The 24,190-nt window shown below is 39.2% G+C and overlaps 1 protein-coding gene across 1 annotated transcript in view; it reads left to right on the forward strand.

Moving 5' to 3' along the window:
- The first annotated feature begins 918 nt into the window (after positions 1–918).
- Positions 919–24,190, forward strand: part of LOC128689794 (prolyl 3-hydroxylase 1) — a 141,384-nt gene continuing 118,112 nt past the window's right edge. The window contains exons 1-3 of the mRNA XM_070087681.1: positions 919–932; positions 1,161–1,386; positions 13,694–13,837. Of these exons, the coding sequence (XP_069943782.1) occupies positions 919–932; positions 1,161–1,386; positions 13,694–13,837 (384 nt within the window). The remainder of the gene's footprint in view (positions 933–1,160; positions 1,387–13,693; positions 13,838–24,190) is intronic.

Genomic DNA, 24,190 nt, shown 5'->3' on the forward strand with positions numbered 1-24,190 from the left:
TCTCCGTCTTACTCTTAATTCTTTCAGTAATAACTCTACCATACACCTTACCAGGTATATTCAACAGGTTTATTCCCCTATAATTTTTACACTTGATGGATACAGTTTAAGGTCTAAGAAGCAAGCTAGTCATCTGCACACCTACATTCACCTTGCTTATATTACTTACATTGGTTTAAAATAATAAATTATATTTATGGTATAGAGGGTGTGTGCAAGTTGTATAAGGTTATCATGGGTAGGTTACAGTACACCAGCATACACTAGAAATCTTGGGATATTCTTTAACGTATTCTTGTCTTTTGAGATTTCGGCAATGTTCAAATATTTTAAAGTTTTCTGTGTGCTGTGTACATACATAAAGCAAGCATGGACTCTATAGCAAGATTAGCACATGTGCTACTACAGTATATGCAATTGAAACTTCTCCATTTATATTTGTATCACTATATTATAAGCAAACTACATAAATCTTACTGTAAAGAATGTAGCATTGCAGGACTGAGAATAAAAGATTTGCAAATTCCTTTCATTGTTAAATATAGTAATTTCTGTAGCCATTATTACTATCAACCTGAAACTTACAAAATTAATAGAAGCAATTTGCTAGTATTAAATATATGCTTTAAATAATTGGATGGTGGAATTTTTTTTAACACATCAACCACCAATGTTGGGTGAACCAAACAATAGAAAACTTATTCATCATCTTTGTTCATTCATTAGTTCTCTTACCATTGTCTAACCATCATATAGATTGCTGTTACCACTTATGATAAATGGAATACTATAATTTCTTTATATCTTCATGTAAATTTATGTAATATTGACAACAGTTATCTAAATTTGGAATGTATCATCTACAGGCATCTGTTTTTACTGTTGTTGAGTTCGCAGTGAATCAACCATAAAAGTGATATGTTTCATTTAAGGTACATAGTTGTGTATTATACAGCTCTACAGGGCCATATTTTAATTACATACACCCTTAACCAAAATATGTTTTTGGTTGAAAATTTGCTTTGTTAGACTTATCACACTTGTTGACTATTCATAGCTTTGAAATTTAAATTATTCATAGCTTTGAAATTGAAATTATTTAAATATTGGTAAAACTACTCAACTTGCGCACTGCCATTTACTATTAACTTTCTTTACAGATGTCGAAGTAAATGCAGTAATGAGAGTGAAAAGAGCAATCTTATATCAGCCAAACTGTCAGAGGATGACAGGTTTTATGAGAGAGCTGTATATAACACTCTCTGTGTGGTGAAGTGCAAGAAGAGCGTGCTTGGATCACGCATGGATCGATTAGTTGAGGGTATGATCAATGAGGATTTTGACAGGAGGAAGCCATACGATTATCTTCAACTTTGCTACTTTAAAGTAAGAAAATAAATGTCTATTCTATTTATTCTAATACTGTTAGTCAATATTTGTTTGAAAAGTAATTTTCTTACTTTTTCTCATATTCTACAATGTTAATGTAACTTAGAATTTTTTGCATACATTCTGAATATGCCATAAAAGGCATCTAAATTACTGAGTACAAGGAGTTGGTAACCCTCTCTCTTTTTCTGGGTTAAATTCCTAAACTAAAAAACAAGAAATTGAAGTCAGTTTGTTTTACTGTTTTTTATATTTAATAGTTGAGTGTTAATGGTTTGAATTAAAGGTAGCTGGATATTATAGCAGTGAGTGAAACAAAATGTTGAATGAACAATTTATGAAGATCAAAAGTGGGATGTGAGAAGTGGTTATATTAAGTGTTTGGGCCAGAAGGTGAGAGGATTGTATACAAAAATAACCCGCACATAGAAGATAGGAGCTTACGATGACATTTTGGTCCGACTTGGACCATTTACAAAGTCACACTAACGAGAAGTAGAGCAGGAAGGGTATACAGTGGTCCCCCGGTATTCGATGGCATTGGTATCCGTTAAATCTGGTATTCGATACATTTTGACGCAAAAATTTTGCCTCGCCACTCATTAAAAAACCCACCACACGTGATTCGTCCGAGACGTGTCCACGTGTGGCCTGAACTGCCCCGTGCATGCCAGTGTTTACAAGCCAGCCAGTGTGCTCGCATCTAAGGATACATTCGGTACATTCCATATTATCACAGTGTTTTTGGTGCTTGTTTCTGCAAAATAAGTCACCATGGGCCCCAAGAAAGCTTCTAGTGCCAACCCTGTGGTAAAAAGGGTGAGAATTAGTATGGAAATTAAGAAAGATTTTGAATGGTTTGGGGCTAACCCTGAGAAGCCTATGCCAGTTGTGGAATCCATTGTGCCTACTTCAAAAATTAAGGAAATGTGTGCAAACTGGGTTGAACTGCAAACCTTTATGGATGAAAAATCACCCTAACACAGCTATTGCAAGCTGTGCTGGTGACTATTACAATGACAAAAAATGTGGCCCATTTTAGACAAATCGTAAAGGAACGGGAGGTACAGAGCTCTATGGACAGATTTGTTGTGCGACAGAGGTCCAGTGACTCTCAAGCTGGTCCTAGTGGCATTAAAAGAAGAAGGGAAGTAACCCTGGAAAAGGACTTGCTACCTCAAGTCCTAATGGAAGGGGATTCCCCTTCTAAACAATAAGTTCAACACACACTCCCCTCCTCCCATCCCATCAATCATCACCAGATCTTCATTAAAGGTAAGTGTCATGTATTCTATTGTTAGTAGAGTACTACAAACTGTGCATGTCTTCTTCAGTTTGTGTACATTAAACTTAATATTTCATGTGGTAAAATTTTTTTTTTCATACTTTTGGGTGTATTGCACGGATTAATTTGATTTCCATTATTTCTTATGGGGAAAATTAATTCGCCTTTCGATAATTTTGGTATACGATGAGCTCTCAGGAGCAGATTAATATCGAATACCGGGGGTCCACTGTATGTTGGCAGGAAGTGATAGTGGTAGTGGTAGTAGTAGTAGTAGTGGTGATAGTGGTAGTAGTAGTGGAGGTGGAAGGAAGTAGTAGTGGGGAAGTAAGAAGGAGGAGGAGCCAGTCAAATACTAAGAAAAGGGAGCACTGCAAAGGAGCTGGTGCCCACAGAGGGTAAGAGCAAGAACACAGGGGGAGGGAAATAATAAAAAAAAAATGAAGAAACAAAAACACAAGGCACAAGAAAGACAACCCAGAGGAGAAAAAGGAAAGAGGAAAGGGGGAGAGGGAGAAGAAGAAAAAGGAGGAATGAGGTTAGGTCACGAGTGTTCTGAAGTTTGGAGCATTTTACAATGTAGTGGGAAAGGAAGGCATCTACAGAGACAAAGCCAGGACTAAGATTCATACAAGGAAAGTTGTGTATTATGGAGGATTCAGCCAGACGGCGACTGTTAAAGTTGGAAGTAGGGATGACAGTTTTAGCAGAAGACCAGTCAGTAGGATTGCTGTGATCTCTGATGTGACAGAAAAGAGCATTGTTAGTGTCGGAAAGCCTAATACACAATTTTCCTTGTATGAATCTTAGTCCTGGCTTCGTCTCTGTAGATACCTTCCTTTCCCACTACATTGTAAAATGCTCCAAACTTCAGAACACCCGTGACTTAACCTGATTCCTCCTTTTTCTTCTTCTCCCTCTTCCCCTTTCCTCTTTCCTTTTTCTCCTCTGGGTTGTCTTTCTTCTGCCCTGTGTTTTTGCTCCTTCATTATTTTTTTTATTCCCCCCCCCTTTGTGTTCTTGCTCTTACCCTCTGTGGGCACCAGCTCCTTTGCAGTGCTCCCCTTTCTTAGTATTTGACTGGCTCCTCCTCCTTCTTACTTCCCCACTACTACTTCCTTCCACCTCCACTACTACTACCACTACTACTACTACTACTACTACTACCACTACTACTACTACTACTACTATTACTACTACTACTACTACTACTACTACTACTACTACTACTACCACTACTACTACTACTACTACTACTACTACACCTCTACCACTACCACTTCCTGTCTATATATACCCTTCCTGCTCTACTTTTCATTAGTGTGACTTTGTAAATGGTTCAAGTCGGACCGAAACGACGTCGTAAGCTCCTCTCTTCTATGTGCGAGTTATTTTGTATCGTTCCAGTCATGGTATTGTGCCTTCTTTTGTTATTTATGAGAGGATTGTAGAAGAGTGGGAGATTTTTTGAAGGTGCTAAGCAAATGTGTAGGCAATTTTGAACCAGTTGAGAGAATAGAGTAAACTCTCTCATAATACAACCTCTGGTAGCACAATTTTCTAACAGAATGTTTTATAAAGGACAATCAAAATATTTGGCTATGCTGTAAAGCTGTGAAACAATTACTTTGTTGGTAAGCTGCAAGCGGGGTTCAATGATAAAGGCTTTGGAGGCTTCTTATTTATTCGCAAAGTCGTGGTGGGTACACAGGCTTGTGTGTTTGTGCCCATGGCCCGGGAGGGCCATGCCCACGAGGGAGAGAGAGGAGCAGGACCTGTTGTCTGAGTCTAGGCTGCTGAGAGAGTGCGAGTGAGTGGGACCAGCATCCCACTGACCTGGGCAGGCCTAGCGAGGGCAGCACCTGAGTGCCGCAAAATATGAACTAAGCTGGCAGACAGCATAGGCTGTCTGTGCAGACAGTACAGGCTGTCTACATTTGCTCAGCCACCTACCTCTGGTGGTAAAAAAAACTCGGTCTCTCTCTCGCAGGAACAGGGCACAGAACACAGAATATAAATCATATATATATATACATATGGACATGGAAAAAAAACTTCCTACAGGGAGGGAAGAAAACAAACATGCAGGGTGTGCTAAACATAGTGATCAAAGGCAGTGAGCGTCGATGGGCATCACTGCACACCTTCCTGCATCTGGACAGATACTGCAACACAGGAGACATCGCTGTGGCTGACTGAGCTGTGATGTGACAGGGTACGGTCTCCTCTAGAATGGTGAAGCAGTCATTGTAGGAGTCACTGCAGGTTTCACCAAACCTGGGGCACGACATGCTGGTGCCCTTGAGTGAGGCGTCATCAAAACTCGGCAACTAGGCAGGACTTCTGGCAAGCAACTCAGGAGGACACTTCTCGACTGGTACTGTCGCTGGGCTGTCACTGCCGGCGAGTGTGGAGTAAGTCGTGGAGCGAGTCGTGGCAGAGACGACTGGGTGAAACATCTGGGAGTCGTAACATCATACACCAGACTGCAGTGAGTGAGTTAGCAGTCAAAGTGACATCATCTTTGTGCAGGAGCTCACTGAAGCTTGTGACACGAGGCTGACACAGCGCCTGCTGACAGGGCTAACTGTGGCTTGACGAGTGTCATTCTCTCGGCAGTTGGAGTTATAGCAGAGGTTAGTCTAAATGTCCCCAGACTTGTTTCTCTACATGTAACTGCACTCTGAAAGTCTGGAGGTGAATTGAAACAAATCTCGATGGGAATCATAGCAGGTACGATTCTGCAGGACATCACGAGCAACGAGCATAAGAGCTTTCTGTACAAGGGGCTCATACTCTCAGGGCTGACTAATATCAGCTGTCAGACATGCAGGTCACACCGGGTGACAACACAAGGTACTACACAGGGGTCTGGCCGCAGACCTGTGGTCGACACACAGCTGGGCTCAAGACCACACAGGAAACATGGAAAACTGCACACACACCCGCAGTACATGCGGTACAACATGGCTTAAACTAGCAAATTATGCTTTTTTGTGCACAAAATTGACACTAAGTCATACACTAACATGTGAGAACACTGACTGAGAGGAATTAATTAACACACAACACATATCTTCTCTCAATCTTCTCGACAATACTGACATAATTACCGAAACACTTGGTGTGACATCATGTGATGTCAGGCATGACGTCGTGAGGTGATGTCAGCAGCACTGTGACGTCAGCAGATGTCTCGAGGTGACGTCAGGCAGACATCGTGACGTCATGAAGTCGGGCAGCAGCATCGGTGATGTCAATGTGATGCGGGCAGCAGACCACAGCATGTGGCCTAGGACGTCTGGCTCGGTAACTCACGTGGCTCATAGGTCCATGTGGCTTCATCCACACCTCATGTGGTGTCGGGATCCACGTGGCGTCATGATCTATGTGGCATGCTGATCCACGTAGCTTCGAGTGGCCTCGGGCACTTGGATACACAGCTCTGGCAATGAAATCACATGGAAAACAGCAGAAAACACAGCAGAGGGAGTGATGGCATGGTGGTGTATGGTAGTGTGGTGGCGAGGAGCGTGAGTGAGTGTGTGGCGAGGGAGGATCTGGCCACTTCCTCCTCTCCCACCCACAACACGGCGAGATACTCACACTGGACGCAGAAATCACCACAAACTCACCTCTGACTTGCTGAAATAGCCATGCAGAGCTGAAACACCAACAGCAGAACATACAAGTGACGCTGAACACGTGACTTAAGAAACAGTGTGGGATGCTGTGGTGTGGGGTCACTGGGACACCACTTACAATTCTCGAAGAAATTTCACTAATTTCGGCTAGATCCTGCTTGTACCTGTGTCTGGATGTTGAAACGTGCAGACACAACATCAGGATAACTCGTTGAGAGACGGATGTTTCTAATGTAGGGTGAAGAAGCGAACACAACTTCATTCTATTTCCTTCCTCTCTCCAGGCAAACACAACTGCTGTGACAACCGCTTCCCACCAATGTGAAACAATTTATTGGTGTGATGCAGTGGCGTGGAGTCAATTATAGGACTGCGGAGGGTTCTTCTTGCTTTGCAAAAAAAAAAAAAAAAGACAGCTTAGGCTGTCTGTGCAGACAGTACAGGCTGTCTACAAAACCTTGATTGTAAACAGTGTAATTTTTTAAATCGATTGATGCATAGAATATTAGTACAGTCAGGTTTCTTATAATGCTCCTGTATGCAGTACAGTTTTTTTTTGTAAAGGCAATTCAAAATGTGTATTCAAAACTGAACAGCACATGAAAAGGCCTTCATAGTACAGTGGACCCCCGGTATTCGATATTAATCCGTTCCTGAGAGCTCATCGTATGCCAAAATTATTGAAAGGCGAATTAATTTTCCCCATAAGAAATAATGGAAATCAAATTAATCCGTGCAAGACACCCAAAAGTATGAAAATTTTTTTTTATCACATGAAATATTAAGTTTAATGCACACAAACTGAAGAAGACATGCACAGTTTGTAGTACTCTACTAACAATAGAATACATGACACTTACCTTTAATGAAGATCTGGTGATGATTGATGGGATGGGAGGAGGGGAGAGTGTGTTGAACTTATTGTTTAGAAGGGGAATCCCCTTCCATTAGGACTTGAGGTAGCAAGTCCTTTTCCGGGGTTACTTCCCTTCTTCTTTTAATGCCACTAGGACCAGCTTCAGAGTCACTGGATTTCTGTCGCAAAACAAATCTGTCCATAGAGGCCTGTACCTCTCGTTCCTTTATGACTTTTCTAAAGTGGTTCACAACATTGTCATTGTAATAGTCACCAGCATGGCTTGCAATAGCTGTGTGAGGGTGATTGTCATCTATAAAGGTTTTCACCTTTGTCCACATTGTACACATTTCTTTAATCTGTGAAGTAGGCAATTTCCTCAATTTCTCTATCCCCTCCTCCGAAGCAGTTTCCTCAGGTCTGGCCTCTTGCTATTGAAGATGATCTAGCAGCTCATCAGTGGTTAGTTCATCATTGTCCTCCTCCACCAACTCTTCCACATCCTCCCCACTAACCTCCAACCCCAAGGACTTCCCCAATGCCACAATGGTTTCCTCAGCTGGCCTAGGATTCCCAGGGTTAGTGTCAAACCCTTCAAAATCCCTTTTGTCTACACATTCTGGCCACAGTTTCTTCCAAGCAGAGTTCAAGGTCCTCTTAGTCACTCCCTCCCAAGCCTTACCTATAAGGTTTACACAATTGAGGATATTAAAATGATCCTTCCAAAACTATTTTTAGAGTCAATCGAGTGTCTGTGGTCACTTCAAAGCACTTTTGAAACAGCTTTTGTATGCAGTTTCTTGAAGTTGGAGATGACCTGCTGGTCCATGGGCTGCAGGAGAGGAGTGGTATTAGGAGGCAAAAACTTGACCTTAATGAAGCTCATGTCCCCAGAAAGTCACTCTGCCAAGTCTGTAGGATGACCAGGGGCACTGTCTAATACCAGGAGGCACTTAAGGTCTAATTTCTTTTCAATTAGGTAATTTTTCACATTGGGGGCAAATGCATGGTGTAACCAGTCATAGAAAAAGTCCCTAGTGACCCATGCCTTACTGTTTGCCCTCCACAGCACACACAAATTAGCCTTGAGGACATTCTTTTGCCTGACCGCTCTGGGAGTTTCTGAGTGATGCACCAATAAAGGCTTCACTTTGCAATCACCACTAGCATTGGCACACATCAGAAGAGTAAGCCTGTCTTTCATAGGTTTATGTCCTGGGAGCGCCTTTTCCTCCTGAGTAATGTAGGTCCTGCTTGGCAATTTCTTCCAAAACAGGCCTGTCTCGTCACAATTAAACACTTGTTCAGGTTTCAATTCTTCACTGTCTATGTAACCCTTGAATTCCTTCACATATTTTTCAGCTGCTTTTTGGTCCGAACTGGCAGCCTCACCATGCCTAATCACACTATGTATGCCACTACGATTCTTAAATCTTTCAAACCAACCTTTGCTGGCCTTAAATTCACTCACATCACCACTAGTTGCAGGCATTTTTTCAATTAAATCCTCATGCAATTTCCTAGCCTTTTTACTTATGATCGCTTGAGAGATGCTATCTCCTGCTATCTGTTTTTCATTTATCCACACCAATAACAGTCTCTCAACATCTTCTAACACTTGCGGTCTCTGTTTCGAAAACAAAGTTGCACCTTTTGCAACAACAGCTTCCTTGATTGCCGTTTTCCTGGCCACTGTAGTAGCGATGGTTGATTGGGGTTTTGTATACAACCTGGCCAGCTCCGACACACGCACTCCACTTTCGTACTTTGCAGTTATCTCTTTCTTCATTTCAATAGTCATTAGCACCCTTTTTCTCGAAGGGTTGGCACTAGAAGCTTTCTTGGGGCCCATGGTGACTTATTTTGCAGAAACAAGCACCAAAAACACTGTGATAATATGGAATGTGCCGAATGTATGCTTAGATGCGAGCACACTGGCTGGCTTGTAAACACTGGCACGCACAGGGCAGTTCAGGCCACACGTGGACACGTCTCGGACGAATCGTGTGTGGCGGGTTTTTTAACGAGTGGCGAGGCAAAATTTTTGCATTAAAATGTATCGAATATCGGATTTATCAGATACCGATGCCATCGAATATCGGGGGTCCACTGTACTATTTGCTGTTCAACTTTTTAATAGTAGCTCGCACTGTATACAGTAGTTTTGTAGGAGAGCCTATTATACTTTATAGCAAACTTTAGATTTTCACAGCATTAACCCTTTCAGGGTCCAGTCCCATGATCTGAAACTTGTTCTCATTGTTCAAAAAGTGCCCCCCTCCCCCCAAAATTATTTTTTCTTATGAAATGGCAGAGAATATCTTTTCTGAAGGTAATGACTTCAAAAGTATGAAATATGATGGAAAAGTTAAGGAATTACTCTGGCGCAAAGTTAGAGGTCTTGGAACAGTTTACACACTAGTGATTTCACCCACTTGGAGTTCTATTTTAGGCCAATTCTTTTATGTTAGTTGACCAAATTCTTAGCTATTTTGTTAGTATTTCTTCTATTCTATTGATTGAACACAAGAAACTGCCCATTCAACTATTTCAACTACCCAATTAAGTGATCATACTTTGGTAATTTGGCCAATTTCACACAAAACTCAAAAAATGTCAATTAAAAAATAAGAGTCCATAATAAACAATATAGACAGTCCTGGCAATAAAACAACAACAACAATAATAATAATAATAATAATAATAATAATAATAATAATAATAATAATATAGTAATAATAATAATAATAATAATAATAATAATAATAATAATAATAATAATAATAATAATAATCTTTATCTCTACAAGTACATGTACAAGGTATACAGACCAAGCTGACATCAGTGACATACTACTATATAGAAAGCCCCTTGTTATGTAGAGCATTTTAGACACATTAGGTCAGTTTTGTCCCCAGGATGTGACCCACACCATTTGACTAACACCCAGGTACCCATTTTACTGATTGGTGAACATTGGAGAGCAGGTGTCTTAACCCTTTGAGGGTCCGTGCCGTAGATCTACGGCTATATGTTGAGGGTCCAAACCGTAGATCTATGCCATGAGCTCAGCTCACTCTGATAAGCTGTGAGCGGTAAATTTGGGCCTAGATATGAGAAAATACATCTATGTGGTATGTGTGCACAACATAAAGCAAATCCTGCAACACACAGTGCATAATGAGAGAAAAAAACTGAGACCATAATTTTCAATTAAAACAGCGACTTTGCAGTGTTTTTTCGTATTTTTTTATAGTTGTATTTGCGATTTCTTGGTCTCATTTGATAGAATGGAAGATACATTACAGAAATAGAGATGATTTTGATTGGTTTTAGTAATGGAAATGGGTTGAAACTGAGCTCAAAATAGCAGAAATGTTAATGGACTGCAAGGAGCAATGGTCGGTTGACCACAGGTCGCATACTCGTACGGCATCTGTGATCAATTACTCACTGTAGCAGTAAACAAGACGCTTGCCCCTTCTGAGAGGTCTGGGCCCCTCAGGGCTGAAAGGGGCTGAAGGGGCTGAAGGGGGCTGATACCCCCCTCCTGGAGAAAATTTCTCCAATTTTTGCCGATGTTCAAGAGTAAACAAATGATCCCACATGTCTAATACACGCCAGCTTGTGGGTCTAATACATGTTCACAAATGTGGTGATATTATTTATACAATTATTACAGTATTGCATAACAGTAAATCTTCTATTTTTTTGGTTTGAATAAAAAATCATTATGTGATTAAAAAATAAAAATGGAATTCATTTGTAAAGCCTGAAAATGTAACTAATGAACAGAGGAAATGTTAGTTTAGTTCTAGGAATACCTGCATTGTTTATTCTGGACCCTATTTTGAAATTAGAATATTTTGAACTTTGCATTAAATTGGCCAGATTACCAATTTCCGATCACTTTATTTTGTAATTGAAACAGTTGACTTGGTGATTTCTTGTGCTCAATCGATAGAATAGAAGTAATACTAGTGAAATAGCTAAGAATTTGGTCGACTGTAGTAATATAATTGGCCTAAAATGGGAGTCAAAGTCGGCAAAATTGCTGATGCATAAATATCGCTGACACATCAAAATTCGCGAGAGCACAATTTCGTCAATTTTCCATCAAATTTCGTACTTTTTGTTTTATTACCTTCAGAAAAAGATTCTCTACCATTTCATAAGAGAAAATAACAAAATTATTTTTCGAAAATTCTTGGACACTGGTGCGCACTTTGAAATTTACTGTCTCTTGGAAAGTTTGTTCATGGTTTACAGCATCCCAGTAATTGAATCAGACCTAATAAAATCCATAAAATTGGCTGGGGGGGGGGGAGTTGTAGTGGTGCTTTATCTATTCTCTGCAATTTTGAATAATTTCAAATATTTCTGTTACTTTGAGCTCAGTTTCAAGCTACTTTCAGTCCTGAATCCAATCATAATCATCTGTATTTTAGTAATACATGTATATGTGCCTTCCATTCTATAAATTGATAACAAGAAACAGAGAATAAAAACTTTTGACAATACACCGCAAAGTCTCTATTTTAAATCATAAAGATGGTCATAGTTTTGTTTTCTCCATCAGGCACTGTATGGGGTGGAAATTTTTATATTGTGCACTCGCCACACAGACCCATTCTCTCATATCTAGGCCAGAATTTACTGCTCGGAGTTTATCTAAATGAGCTGAGCTCATCACGTAGTACAGTACATGATGGACCCTGAGCTCAAAGCTGTGATACTACAGCATGGAGCTGCAAGGGTTAAGTTATGTGCAAAAATATAGGTACATAAAGTACTACACACTATAGAATTTTTCTCTTTTCTATTCAGTTCGCTACTGTGAGGCTACTGCTTCATGCTCATGACTCCTCCCCTTCCACCTACACCTGGATTTGGGAGCATCTTATTCCTCACACATTCCCTGTTTATGAAGCCATTTTGCATGTTTTCATCATATCTCATCTGCATATTAACCATGGCTGGCATCCAAGAGTAATAATACTGATTCCAAAAGTAAAGTGAGAATTTATGATGTTGAAAAAAGCAAAGGTACAGTAAATGTCCTATAAAATGGATTAATGGAAGGGAGGGGGATGTTATCTTTAGTGAAAAACTTGTTATACTGGAAGTTTAGATTAAGTGGATGTAATCCACTTAATCGAGTGGATTAAGTGGATGTAATCCACTTAATCGATTGGCTACTGGACATAGACAAATGCCCAATAAAACAGACTTAGCCAGTTGTATTGATGACACAACCAGATATACAAAAAAAAAAGGGCTAATGCAAGCATGCTTTGATATCTATCTATATTTCTCTCTTGCTCTCTCACCCGCTCACTCAGGAGCTCAACCCCTGCAACCATATATAGGTGAGTACACACACATTCACACTCAGGCTGCAAACCTGGTCCAACAAATAGCTCCTGGAGTTTAATCCCACCAAGTGCAAAGTTTTGAAGCTTGGAGAAGGACAGAGAAGACCACAGATGGAGTACAGGCTCGGGGATCAAAGGCTGCACAGCTCGCTCAAGGAGAAGAATCTTGGGATGAGCATCATACTGAACACATCCCCCTGAGGTGCATATCAACCATATGACTGTTGCAGCATATGTGCATCTGGCAAATCCAAGAATAGCATTTCAACATCTTAAGTAAGGAGTCATTCATGACTACACCATGTATGTCAAGCCCATATTGGAGTACACAGCACCAGTATGGAACCCACACCTGGTCAGACATGTCAAGAAATTGGAGAAAGTTCAGAGGTTTGCAACAAGATTAGTCCTGGAGCTAAGGGACATGTCCTATGAGGAGAGGTTAAGGGAGGAATAGGGGAGACACGAGAATGATGTATAAAATGCTGAGAGGAATTGACAAAGTGAACTGGGGCAGAATGTTTCAGAGACAAGATACAGGAACAATAGGACACAACTGGAAGTTGAAAACTCAGAAGAGTCATAGGGAATTATCAGGAAGTGGAACAATCTGGAGAGTGAAGTAGTAGAGGCAGGATCCATATATAGTTTTAGAAATAGGTATGATAAGGTTCTTGGAGCTGGGAGAAAGTGGATCTAGTAGTGTCCCCCAGCAAACACATATAGGTGAGTACACACACACACAGCAACAAACTGTGTTTACAATGAGAAGTGTTGACTTGCTTAAGGGGAAGGAAGGGTTGCCACAGATTGAGTTTTTTTTTTTTAAATGTTCATAATGAGGGTTGGACAGGTTTCACCTAATAATCTGAGTATAATTTAGGCTCTGTAAAATGGTACTTTGTACATTATTCTTACATTATCTCATGGGTGTAGACATTGTGATGCAAATGGTCATTTGGATTATGATATCTGTTTATTTCTGATAATACAGCTATTGGATGAATAATGGTGAATGATTCATTTTTTCATCATTCTGTTATGGTAGAAAACAATGTTTGTGGTAAATTTGTTCTAATATTTAATTCTGATTTGATTTTCATCTTAAAATGAATGTTTTAATATTTTTGCTACTTACATTCAGATGGATATGTTTAAGAAGGCAGCAGATGCAGCAGCCACAGTGTTGGCAGTGCAGCCAGAGCATGAAGTAATGAAGAGTAACCTGAAATATTACCTCGCTGAAGGTCCTGTCAATGCTGAGGAAGTTGTTAATTTGGAGCTTCAGGTTAGTATTTTCAGTTTTTTGTGCAGTTAATAAAAGTATTAGTCAGAGGCCTGAAGAGGGGTTGTTGAGGTGGTTTGGTCATTTAGAGAGAATGGATCAAAGTAGAATGACATGGAGAGCATTTAAATCTGTAGGAGAAGGAAGGCGGGGTAGGGGTCGTCCTCGAAAAGGTTGGAAGGAAGGGGTAAGGGAAGTTTTGTGGGCGAGAGGCTTGGACTTCCAGCAAGCGTGCATGAGCATGTTTGATAGGAGTGAATGGAGACGAATGGTATTTGGGACCTGACGATCTGTTAGAGTGTGAGCAAGGTAATACTTAGTGAAGGGATTCAGGGAAACCAGTTATTTTTATATAGCCGGACTTGAGTCTTAAAAATAGGAAGTACAATGCCTGCACTCTAAAGGAGGGGTTTCGGGATATTAGCAGCTTGGAGGGATATGTTGTGTATCTTTGTATATATATGCTGCTAAACTGTTGTGTTCTGAGCACCTCTGCAAAAACAGTGATTGTGTGTGAGTGAGGTGAAAGTGTTGAATGATGATGAAAGTATTTTCTTTTTGGGGATTTTCTTTCTTTTTGGGTCACCCTGCCTCGGTGGGAGACGGCCGACTTGTTAAAAAAAAAAAAAAAAAGCACAATATGAAAGACCGTGACTCAAGACAGTTGGTCGTGAGTCAACGGACACTGGTTACTGGTAACTGGTTACTACGTTACTACTACTGAGAATGAAAGTATTTTCTTTTTGGGGATTTTCTTTCTTTTTGGGTCACCCTGCCTCGGTGGGAGACGGCCGACTTGTTAAAAAAAAAAAAAAAAAGTTTCTCTCTTTCATTTAATGTTTTCTTCATTTTGTCCAATATTATAGAGACATGAGCAGGAGTGATTCAGTTTAAAAAAAGAGATACATTAGTTGAAAATATGAACTGTGTGACTGACAGCAGGCAAGAAGATTCACTAATGAATTATTAAAGAAATGAATTATAATATACTGTATAGGTTTGTGGTAAATAAATATGTCATCAAAACAACAAGAAAATTGGGACCTTGATTTTTCTGTTAAATTTGAGTAATTTCATAATTTGATGACAGAATTCTATAGTTGGGGTAACTCCATTACATAGCTTCTTGAACAGCATTTACCTAACCAAGAAAGAACTCAAAATAATGGATTAAAGTTTGATAAATTTAGATAAAAAAAAAAAAATAAAGGAAAATACTGGTTTGACATACGAGCTTTCACTGAATGGAACAAACTGTCAAGTGGCATCATTGAAGTTAACAGGTTGAGCTGGTTTTAAAATGGTTTGAAGAAGCATGTGAGCAAGATGGGTTGGGTTTGAGGAGGACCTGCCTAGCATGGGACAAAGCCTACTGCAGCATTCCTGGGTTTTTATGCTCTAACATTCCAATCTGTTAAAAATATAAGAATAGGGAGCACTGCAATACTTGACAGACTCTCAAATTCAATCCTTCTCGCTTGTAAATTTGTCTAACTCATGTTTAAGACTACCTAAATTGCAAATTGTTCCAATCATGTACAATTCAGTTGTTAAATCAACTCTTTATTTTATTCATTTTTAATTTATTCAACTTGAAACCATTGTTTCAAGTTATTTGCTGGATAGATGCCCTTGGCATCTTATTTTTGTTCAAGTTTAAAGTACACTATTACTTTTCTGCAAAATGTGAACTTTTCGCACGTAGAGAGGATGGAAAGGGATAGGATGATGAAAAAGGTATATAAATCTGGGGTGGAAGGTAGAAGGGGTAGGGGATTATCCCTGGAGTGGTTGGAGGGAGGGAGTAAAAGAGGCTTTGAGTTTTAGGGGTTTGAGCATCCAACAGGCTTGTGTGAGTATGTTAGATAGGAGTGAAGCAAGACATGTGGCTTTTAATGGATGTGTTGTTAGAATGTGAGTAGTGGCATAGCCTGGGATTTTTGGTATCAAGGCAAGTTATCCCAACATCGCCCCATCTTAACTGTCAACATTGGTTCTATTGGACATCATCTACTCACTTGAATATCACCAATGTTCAATCAGTTAGATGTGATAAATGGTTTTCAAAACCGACAAGTGGAAGGTTGAGACACTTATGCAACATATGGGAATCTTTATTAGGGAAATGTTTTGCAACACAGTGGTCCAATACAAAGCAGAGAGGGGTAAGGAGAGGAGGAGTTTGAGGTAATCATTCCCTCAGCCTGGAATCGATATGTTCAGTCCATCACTCTTGTAGAAAGTACAGCATATGGCCGGAAAAGTGGCTTATATACTGTAGTCAAGTGAGTCGAAGCAGGAGGTGGTGGAATCACAGTGGATCCATCCACTAGTGTAAGTAGGTTTTCGTCGTAAGGTTGCACAAGTATTGAAGAATTCCTTGTATCAAGTTCCCATGATGTTATATGTTCCTAAATATTGATTATAAACTAGAGAACACACTATATATGTATCAATTGCAACTTTTAATTATGTAACTTATAATTACATTAATTTATTGGTTTTGTAAATTTATTTGTGTACATGTATAATAATTTTTGTTGCAAAAAGGTCACAATATGTTACACATTAATTACAAATAAAGTGTTATTTTATAGTGATGTTGATATATCACTGATGATTCTAGGTAGTAGGTTGGTAGACAGCAACCACCCAGGGAGGTACTACCGTCCTGCCAAGTGAGTGTAAAATGGAAACCTGTAATTGTTTTACATGATGGCAGGATTGCTGGTGTCTTTTTATTCTGTCTCATACACATGCAAGATTTCAGGTACATCTTGCTACTTCTACTTATACTTAGGTCACACTACACATACATGTACACATATATATACACACACCCCTCTGAGTTTTCTTCTATTTTCTTTCTAGTTCTTGTTCTTGTTTATTTCCTCTTACCTCCATGGGGAAGTGGAACAGAATTCATCCTCCGTAAGCCATGCGTGTTATAAGAGGCGACTAAAATGCCGGGAGCAAGGGGCTAGTAACCTCTTCTCCTGTATATATTACTAAATGTAAAAGGAGAAACTTTCGTTTTTCCTTTCGGGCCACCCCGCCTCGGTGGGATACAGCTGGTGTGTTGAAAGAAGAAGAAAGAAGAATATCACTGATGATAAAATATAATCATATTGTAAAAAAATTAAATTTTAACAAATTTTTTTAGATTTTTCTGTCTTGACAACTATTAACCCTTAAACTGTCCAAACGTAGATCTATGTTTTTTCAACATTTGAAAGTATGTAAAAAAAGTAGATCTTTTCTTTTTTTACATTTGAAAAAGTGTAAAAAAAACTTTGATCTACTTTTTTTTTTGTTATATTTGAAAATATGTAAAAAAAAAACATAGATCTACTTTTGGAGCACTACGCATGTGAATGTAGATCTGCTTGGACAGTTTAAGGGTTAAGCATACACGGAAATGGTTCCACTCAATATAATCACTTTTCTGTAAAGTTCACATACGATTGCCGGGAACTACGAAAAGCGGGGGACCACTGTATATATATACAGGTACCATCCGACTTACGACCAAGCTTGGTTCCAACCAACCGGTCGTAAGTCGAAATGGACGTAAGTCAAACCTTACTACTGAATATCAACATCTCATATATGTAATGACTTTATTTTATTGTTTTATTTTGGTATTTAATTTTTTACTTTACTTTTTATGCTGTTAGTACTGTATTTTATACTGTAAGGTTTAGGATAAACACTGTGTAGAGCACAAACAGTTGTTTATTTCCCAGAAATTTGGCATACAAAACACGGTTGTAAGTTGAGTGGTCGTATGTCGAGCAGGTTGTAAGTCAGATGGTAGGTGTGTGACAGCAACCACCCAGGGAGGTACTACCGTTCTGCCAAGTGAGTGTAAAATGGAAGCCTGTAATTGTTTTACATGATGGTAGGATTGCTGGTGTCTTTTGTATGTTTCATAAATATGCAAGAGTACAGTTACGTCTTGCTACTTCTACTTACACTTAGGTTAGGTTACACTTCTACTTACCTTAGGTTAGGTTACACTTAGTTCTTGTTCTAATTACTTTTACTTTTATATCCATGGGGAAGTGGAATAAGAATCTTTCCTCCATAAGTCATGCGTGTTGTAAAAGTCAACTAAAATGTCGGGAACAATGGGCTAGTAACACCTTTTCCTGTAAAAATTACTAAAAAGAATAAGAAGAAGAAAATTGTCAAAGTTGGAAATTTGAATGTGCATGGATGTTGTGCGAATGATAAGAAGATGATTGTGGATGTTATGAATGATAAGAAGCTGGATATCCTGGCTTTAAGTGAAACAAAGCTGAAGGGGGTGGGTGAGTTTCAGTGGAGAGGAATAAATGGGATTAGGTCAGGGGTTTCTAATAGAATTAGAGCTAAAGAAGGAGTAGCAATAATGTTGAAGGATAAGCTATGGCAGGAAAAGGACTGTAAATGTATTAATTCAAAGATTATGTGGAGTAAAATAAAGGTTGGATGTGAGAAGTGGGTTATAGTAAACGTTTATGCACCTGGAGAAGAGAGAAGTATGGAGGAGAGAGAGAGATTTTGGGAAATGTTGAGTAATTGCATGGGGAGTTTTGAACCAAGTGTGAGAGTACTTGTGGTTGGGGATTTTAATGCTAAAGTGGGAAAAAATGTTGTGGAGGGAGTAGTAGGTAAATTTGGGGTGCCAGGGGTAAATGAAAATGGGGAGCCTTTAATTGAGCTATGTGTAGAAAGAGGTTTGGTAATAAGTAATACATATTTTATGAAAAAGAGGATAAATAAATATAAAAGGTATGATGTAGCATGTAATGAAAGTAGTTTGTTAGATTATGTATTGGTGGATAAAAGGTTGATGGGTAGGCTCCAGGATGTACACGTTTATAGAGGGGCAACTGATATATCAGATCATTATCTAGTTGTAGCTACAGTTAGAGTAAGAGGTAGATGGGATAAGAGGAAAATGGCAACAACAAGTAAGAGGGAGGTGAAAGTGTATAAACTAAGGGAGGAGGAAGTTCGGGTGAAATATAAGCGACTATTGGCAGAAAGGTGGGCTGGTGCAGGTATGAGTAGTTGGGGGGTTGAAGAGGGTTGGAATAGTTTTAAAAATGCAGTATTAAAATGTGGGGCAGAAGTTTGTGGTTATAGGAGGGTGGGGTGCAGGAGGAAAGAGGAGTGATTGGTGGAATGATGAAGTAAAGGGTGTGATAAAAGAGAAAAAGTTAGCTTATGAGAGGTATTTACAAAGCAGAATTGTTATAAGAAGAGTAGAGTATATGGAGAGTAAAAGAAAGGTGAAGAGAGTGGTGAGAGAGTGCAAAAGGAGAGTGGATGATAGAGTGGGATAGGTACTGTCAAGGAATTTTAATGAAAACAAGAAAAAAATTTGGAGTGAGTTAAACAAGTTAAGAAAGCCTAGGGAACAAATGGATTTATCAGTTAAAAACAGAGAAGGGGAGTTAGTAGATGGGGAGATGGAGGTTTTGGGTAGATGGCAAGAATATTTTGAGGAACTTTTAAATGTCGATGAAGAAAGGGAGGCAGTCATGCACTGGCCAGGGAGGTATATCATCTTTTAGGAGTGAAGAAGAGCAGGATGTGAGTGTGGGGAAGGTGCGTGAGGCATTACGTAGAATGAAAGGAGGTAAAGCAGCTGGAACTGATGGGATCATGACAGAAATGTTAAAAGCAGGGGGTGACATAGTGTTGGAGTGGTTGGTATTTTTGTTTAATAAATGTATGAAAGAGGGGAAGGTACCTAGGGATTGGCAGAGAGTGTGTATAGTCCCTTTATATAAAGGAAAGGGGGACAAAAGAGATTGTAAAAATTATTGAGGAATAAGTTTACTGAGTATACCAGGAAAAGTGTACGGTAGGGTTATTATTGAAAGAATTAGAGGCAAGACAGAATGTAGAACTGTAGATGAGCAAGGAGGTTTTAGAGTGGGTAGGGGATGCATAGATCAAGTGTTTACATTAAAGCATATATGTGAGCAGTATTTAGATAAAGGTAGGGAAGTTTTTATTGTGTTTATGAATTTAGAATAGGCATATGATAGAGTGGATAGGGGAGCAGTGTGGCAGATGTTGCAAGTTTATGGAATAGGTGGTAAGTTACTAAATGCTGTAAAGAGTTTTTATGAGGATAGTGAGGCTCAGGTTAGGGTGTGTAGAAGAGAGGGAGACTACTTCCCGGTAAAAGTAGGTCTTAGACAGGGATGTGTAATGTCACCATGGTTGTTTAATATATTTATAGATGGGGTTGTAAAAGAAGTAAATGCTAGGGTGTTTGGGAGGGGGGTGGGATTAAATTATGGGGAATTAAATACAAAATGGGAATTGACACAGTTACTTTTTGCTGATGATACTGTGCTTATGGGAGATTCTAAAGAAAAATTGCAAAGGTTAGTGGACAAATTTGGGAATGTGTGTAAAGGTAGAAAGTTGAAAGTGAACATAGAAAAGAGTAAGGTGATGAGAGTATCAAATGGTTTAGATAGAGAAAAATTGGATATCAAATTGGGGAGGAGTATGGAAGAAGTGAATGTTTTCAGATATTTGGGAGTTGACATGTCAGCGGATGGATTTATGAAGGATGAGGTTAATCATAGAATTGATGAAGGAAAAAAGGTGAGTGGTGCTTTGAGGTATATGTGGAGGCAAAAAATGTTATCTATGGAGGCAAAGAAGGGAATGTATGAAAGTATAGTAATACCAACACTCTTATATGGGTGTGAAGCTTGGGTTGTAAATGCTGCAGCGAGGAGGCGGTTGGAGGCAGTGGAGATGTTCTGTCTAAGGGCACTGTGTGGTGTAAATATTATGCAGAAAATTCGGAGTGTGGAAATTAGGAGAAAGTGTGGAGTTAATAAAAGTACAGTAGGGCCCCACTTATACGGCGGGTTAGGTTCCAGGCAGTCGCCCGAAAGCAGACATCGTCGGAAGGCAGAACACCATTTTTTTCCATTTATAAATGCATGTAAATGCCAGACAACAAGTTTACACTAAATTATATTAAGTTAGTAATAGAACTAGGCATTAAAAACACACAAAGTAAAATACATTCACAGTAAATTCATTACTTATCTTAAAGTATTTGTAATCTTAATGTAGGGAGAGAGGTGAGTAGTACTCTTTTGTAGGAAGTCAGGTGCAGGTAGCCCAGGTGTAGGTAGCCCTGGCTTCCCGTCTCATACTTAATATACGATATTTAAAACATCCCAGAGAGGTAAAATACACATACAGTACACTCATTATTTACCTTAAAATATGTGTAGTCTTAATATAGGAAAAGAGGTGAGTAGTATTTATTTGTAGGAAGTCAGTGTAGGTAGCCGGTAGGTGTAGCCCGCCTGGGCTACACCTACCGGCTACCTACACTGTGGCCCAGAGCCATATTATTAACATCGACATGCCTTGTTCACTGAATTTAATAATTTCTAACAACTACCTTTAGATGCCATCATAAACGAAGGTAGAAGTAATGAATAATTCATGCTGAAAATTGTAAACAAAAGCGGAGTGAGGGAGTGGCTGGGCCAAACACAGATTCATACACGTTTTCTCTGATGGCTGAGCAGAGAAAACGTAATGTTGTCCCTCCACTAGGCTACCACACAGGTCTACAAGTATTATTATCAGAGCACACATAAAATATGCAATAAATGCCAGACAATAAGTTTACACTAACTTATATTAAGTTAGCAATAGAAATAGGCATTAAAAACACAATAAAAGGTAAGATACACACAGAGTACAGTGGACCCCCGCATAACGATTACCTCCGAATGCGACCAATTATGTAAGTGTATTTATGTAAGTGCGTTTGTACGTGTATGTTTGGGGGTCTGAAATGGACTAATCTACTTCACAATATTCCTTATGGGAATAAATTCGGTCAGTACTGGCACCTGAACATACTTATGGAGTGAAAAAATATCGTTAACCGGGGGTCCACTGTACAACTAGTTAACGAAAGAGTAAACGAGAGAGAGAATGAGATACAGAGTTGAGACAATGTAAGAACACAAACTGAACAGGTAGTGGACGATCACTTGCTCAGGCGAAATAAATGCGTATTAATATGTGTCTACTTTTAGTTCATTCACGTCCATTTGTAAGAGTTTGTAAAACATTTACCTAAATATTTTTTTTATTATAATAATAATTACCTCACAATACAAATACTCTTACATTGTGTACAAGTTGTACAAGTTAGTTCAGAATAAACAAACAGCAACACACCATTTTTAGAGTGAATGAAGATAATAATATTAATAATAATAATAATAATATTATTATTATTAATATTAATAATAATAATAATAATATTATTATTATTATCAGTATTTATTATAAAAAGCACTAAATCCACAAGGATCGTGAATTGCTATTTATAGGGTAAAGGCATACGAAAAGAATATTTTTCTACAGTTATCCCCCAGTTTGACTAGAGAAAACGTGATTCTTCCGATACTACCTACACAGCTGCTTTGTAAACAAATCTCATATTTACATCAATTTTTATTCTGTGAGTGTATGTATCATGTTTATATGCTATGTAATGGGTTTCATATATACTTTTGAGGAAAATATCATAGGTGGATTAATGAAAATGCCTATATTGATGTAAAATAAGACATTTAGTGTGCCCAAGAGTGATTATTATTACATAGTATTGGCATCATGAGTAGAGAGAGACTTAGCGATTTTAATGTGTACCTGCACACCAGCACAGTGTGTAAGTATATTTAGGTACAGGTATACTTAAGTATAATTATCAGAGTACATATAAAATATGCAGTAACTTTAAAACACTTGAAATTTTGGAAAGTTTCCTGACATAATAGATGAGGCCAGGGAAAATGTAAACAAACCAGTGGGGGATGCTGTATTTGAAAGACCGCTTGCCGTATAGCAAATTTTGGTCATAATTTGACATCATCGTATTAGCGGAGTACCATAAGGTGAAACGCCGTAAAGTGGGGCCTTACTGTATTAGCCAGAGGGCTGAAGAGGGTTTGTTGAGGTGGTATGGTCATTTAGAGAGAATGGATTAAAGTAGAATGACATGGAGAGCGTATAAATCTGTAGGGGAAGGAAGGCGGGGTAAGTGTCGTCCTCGAAAAGGTTGGAGGGAGGTGGTAAAGGAGGTGTTGTGGGCGAGGGGTTTGGACTTCCAGCTACCATGCGTGAGTGTGTTAGATAGGAGTGAATGGAGACAAATGGTATTTGGGACCTGACAATCTGTTGGAGTGTGAGCAGGGTAATATTTAGTGAAGGGATTCAGGGAAAACGGTTATTTTATGTAACCGGACTCGAGTCCTGGAAATGGGAAGTACAATGCCTGCTTATAGTGAGTTAATCGCCTTGTTCAATGGATTACCATTTGCTAAACCTTATTGAATACTTGAGTGCCTATTCTTTATCGTGCTATGAGAGTTAGACCATTCACATTCAGCTTGGCGGTTAATTGGAACCTGAACCCCACACCCAAACAACCACTCATAGGTGATACAGTACTTGTAGTGCAGCTGTAGCACTGTAGATTGTCCAGGTCGATGTGACGTCCTGGCGTAGATCCAGCTCGATGTACGTCCTGGCGTAGATCCACCTCAATTTCTTCTCGTTAATAATGTACCCTATTCACTGTATTTCTTTCGCTGGTCACACGATTGTTTCACTTTATTACCTTTCTTGGGTGACACTTGGCAACGCCGCCTTACACACTAGCCTGTGCCCCAACGCTTTTATTTTCCAGATCACTTACAAAATTGTGGCTCTCCCCACACTTATGTGGCTCAGGCAATTAAAAAAAACACTTCTAGGATTGTTGACTACCCTGACACACTTAGCAACCCTTGCAGAACACTTAGGTAGCCCTCAAAAACACTTAAATTCCCAGAGCACCAACGGCATGACTAGTGCGCTCGCTAGTGTGTGTGTGTGTGTGTATGAGTGTGTGTGTGTGTGTGTGTGTGTATGAGTGTGTGTGCATGTGTATGAGTTTGTGTATGTGTGTGTGTGTGTGTGTGTTTATGTGTGTGTGTGTGTGTGTGTGTGTGTGTGTATGAATTTGTATGTGTGTGTGTGTGTGTGTCTCAACAATCAATATTTGCACCAATAACTCACTACAGTTGTGACCGGGTGTGGAAGTGTGAATTGCTCATTACACTATAATTTGTTCATGATTGTAGCCATGTATAAACATAAGTAACCATTCTTACAGGATTCATTACCTTTGTAACTTGTGAGTTCATTACCTTGTACCTAGTTCAGCCATCACAACTTTGGGAGCCCAGTCCCTGGACCCATTACGTACCTCTGTAATCTGTAAATACCTTTGTAACTTGTCATGATTGTGACTAGACC

Source organism: Cherax quadricarinatus, chromosome 22 (genome assembly GCF_038502225.1).
Source record: "Cherax quadricarinatus isolate ZL_2023a chromosome 22, ASM3850222v1, whole genome shotgun sequence".
NCBI lineage: Eukaryota > Metazoa > Arthropoda > Malacostraca > Decapoda > Parastacidae > Cherax > Cherax quadricarinatus.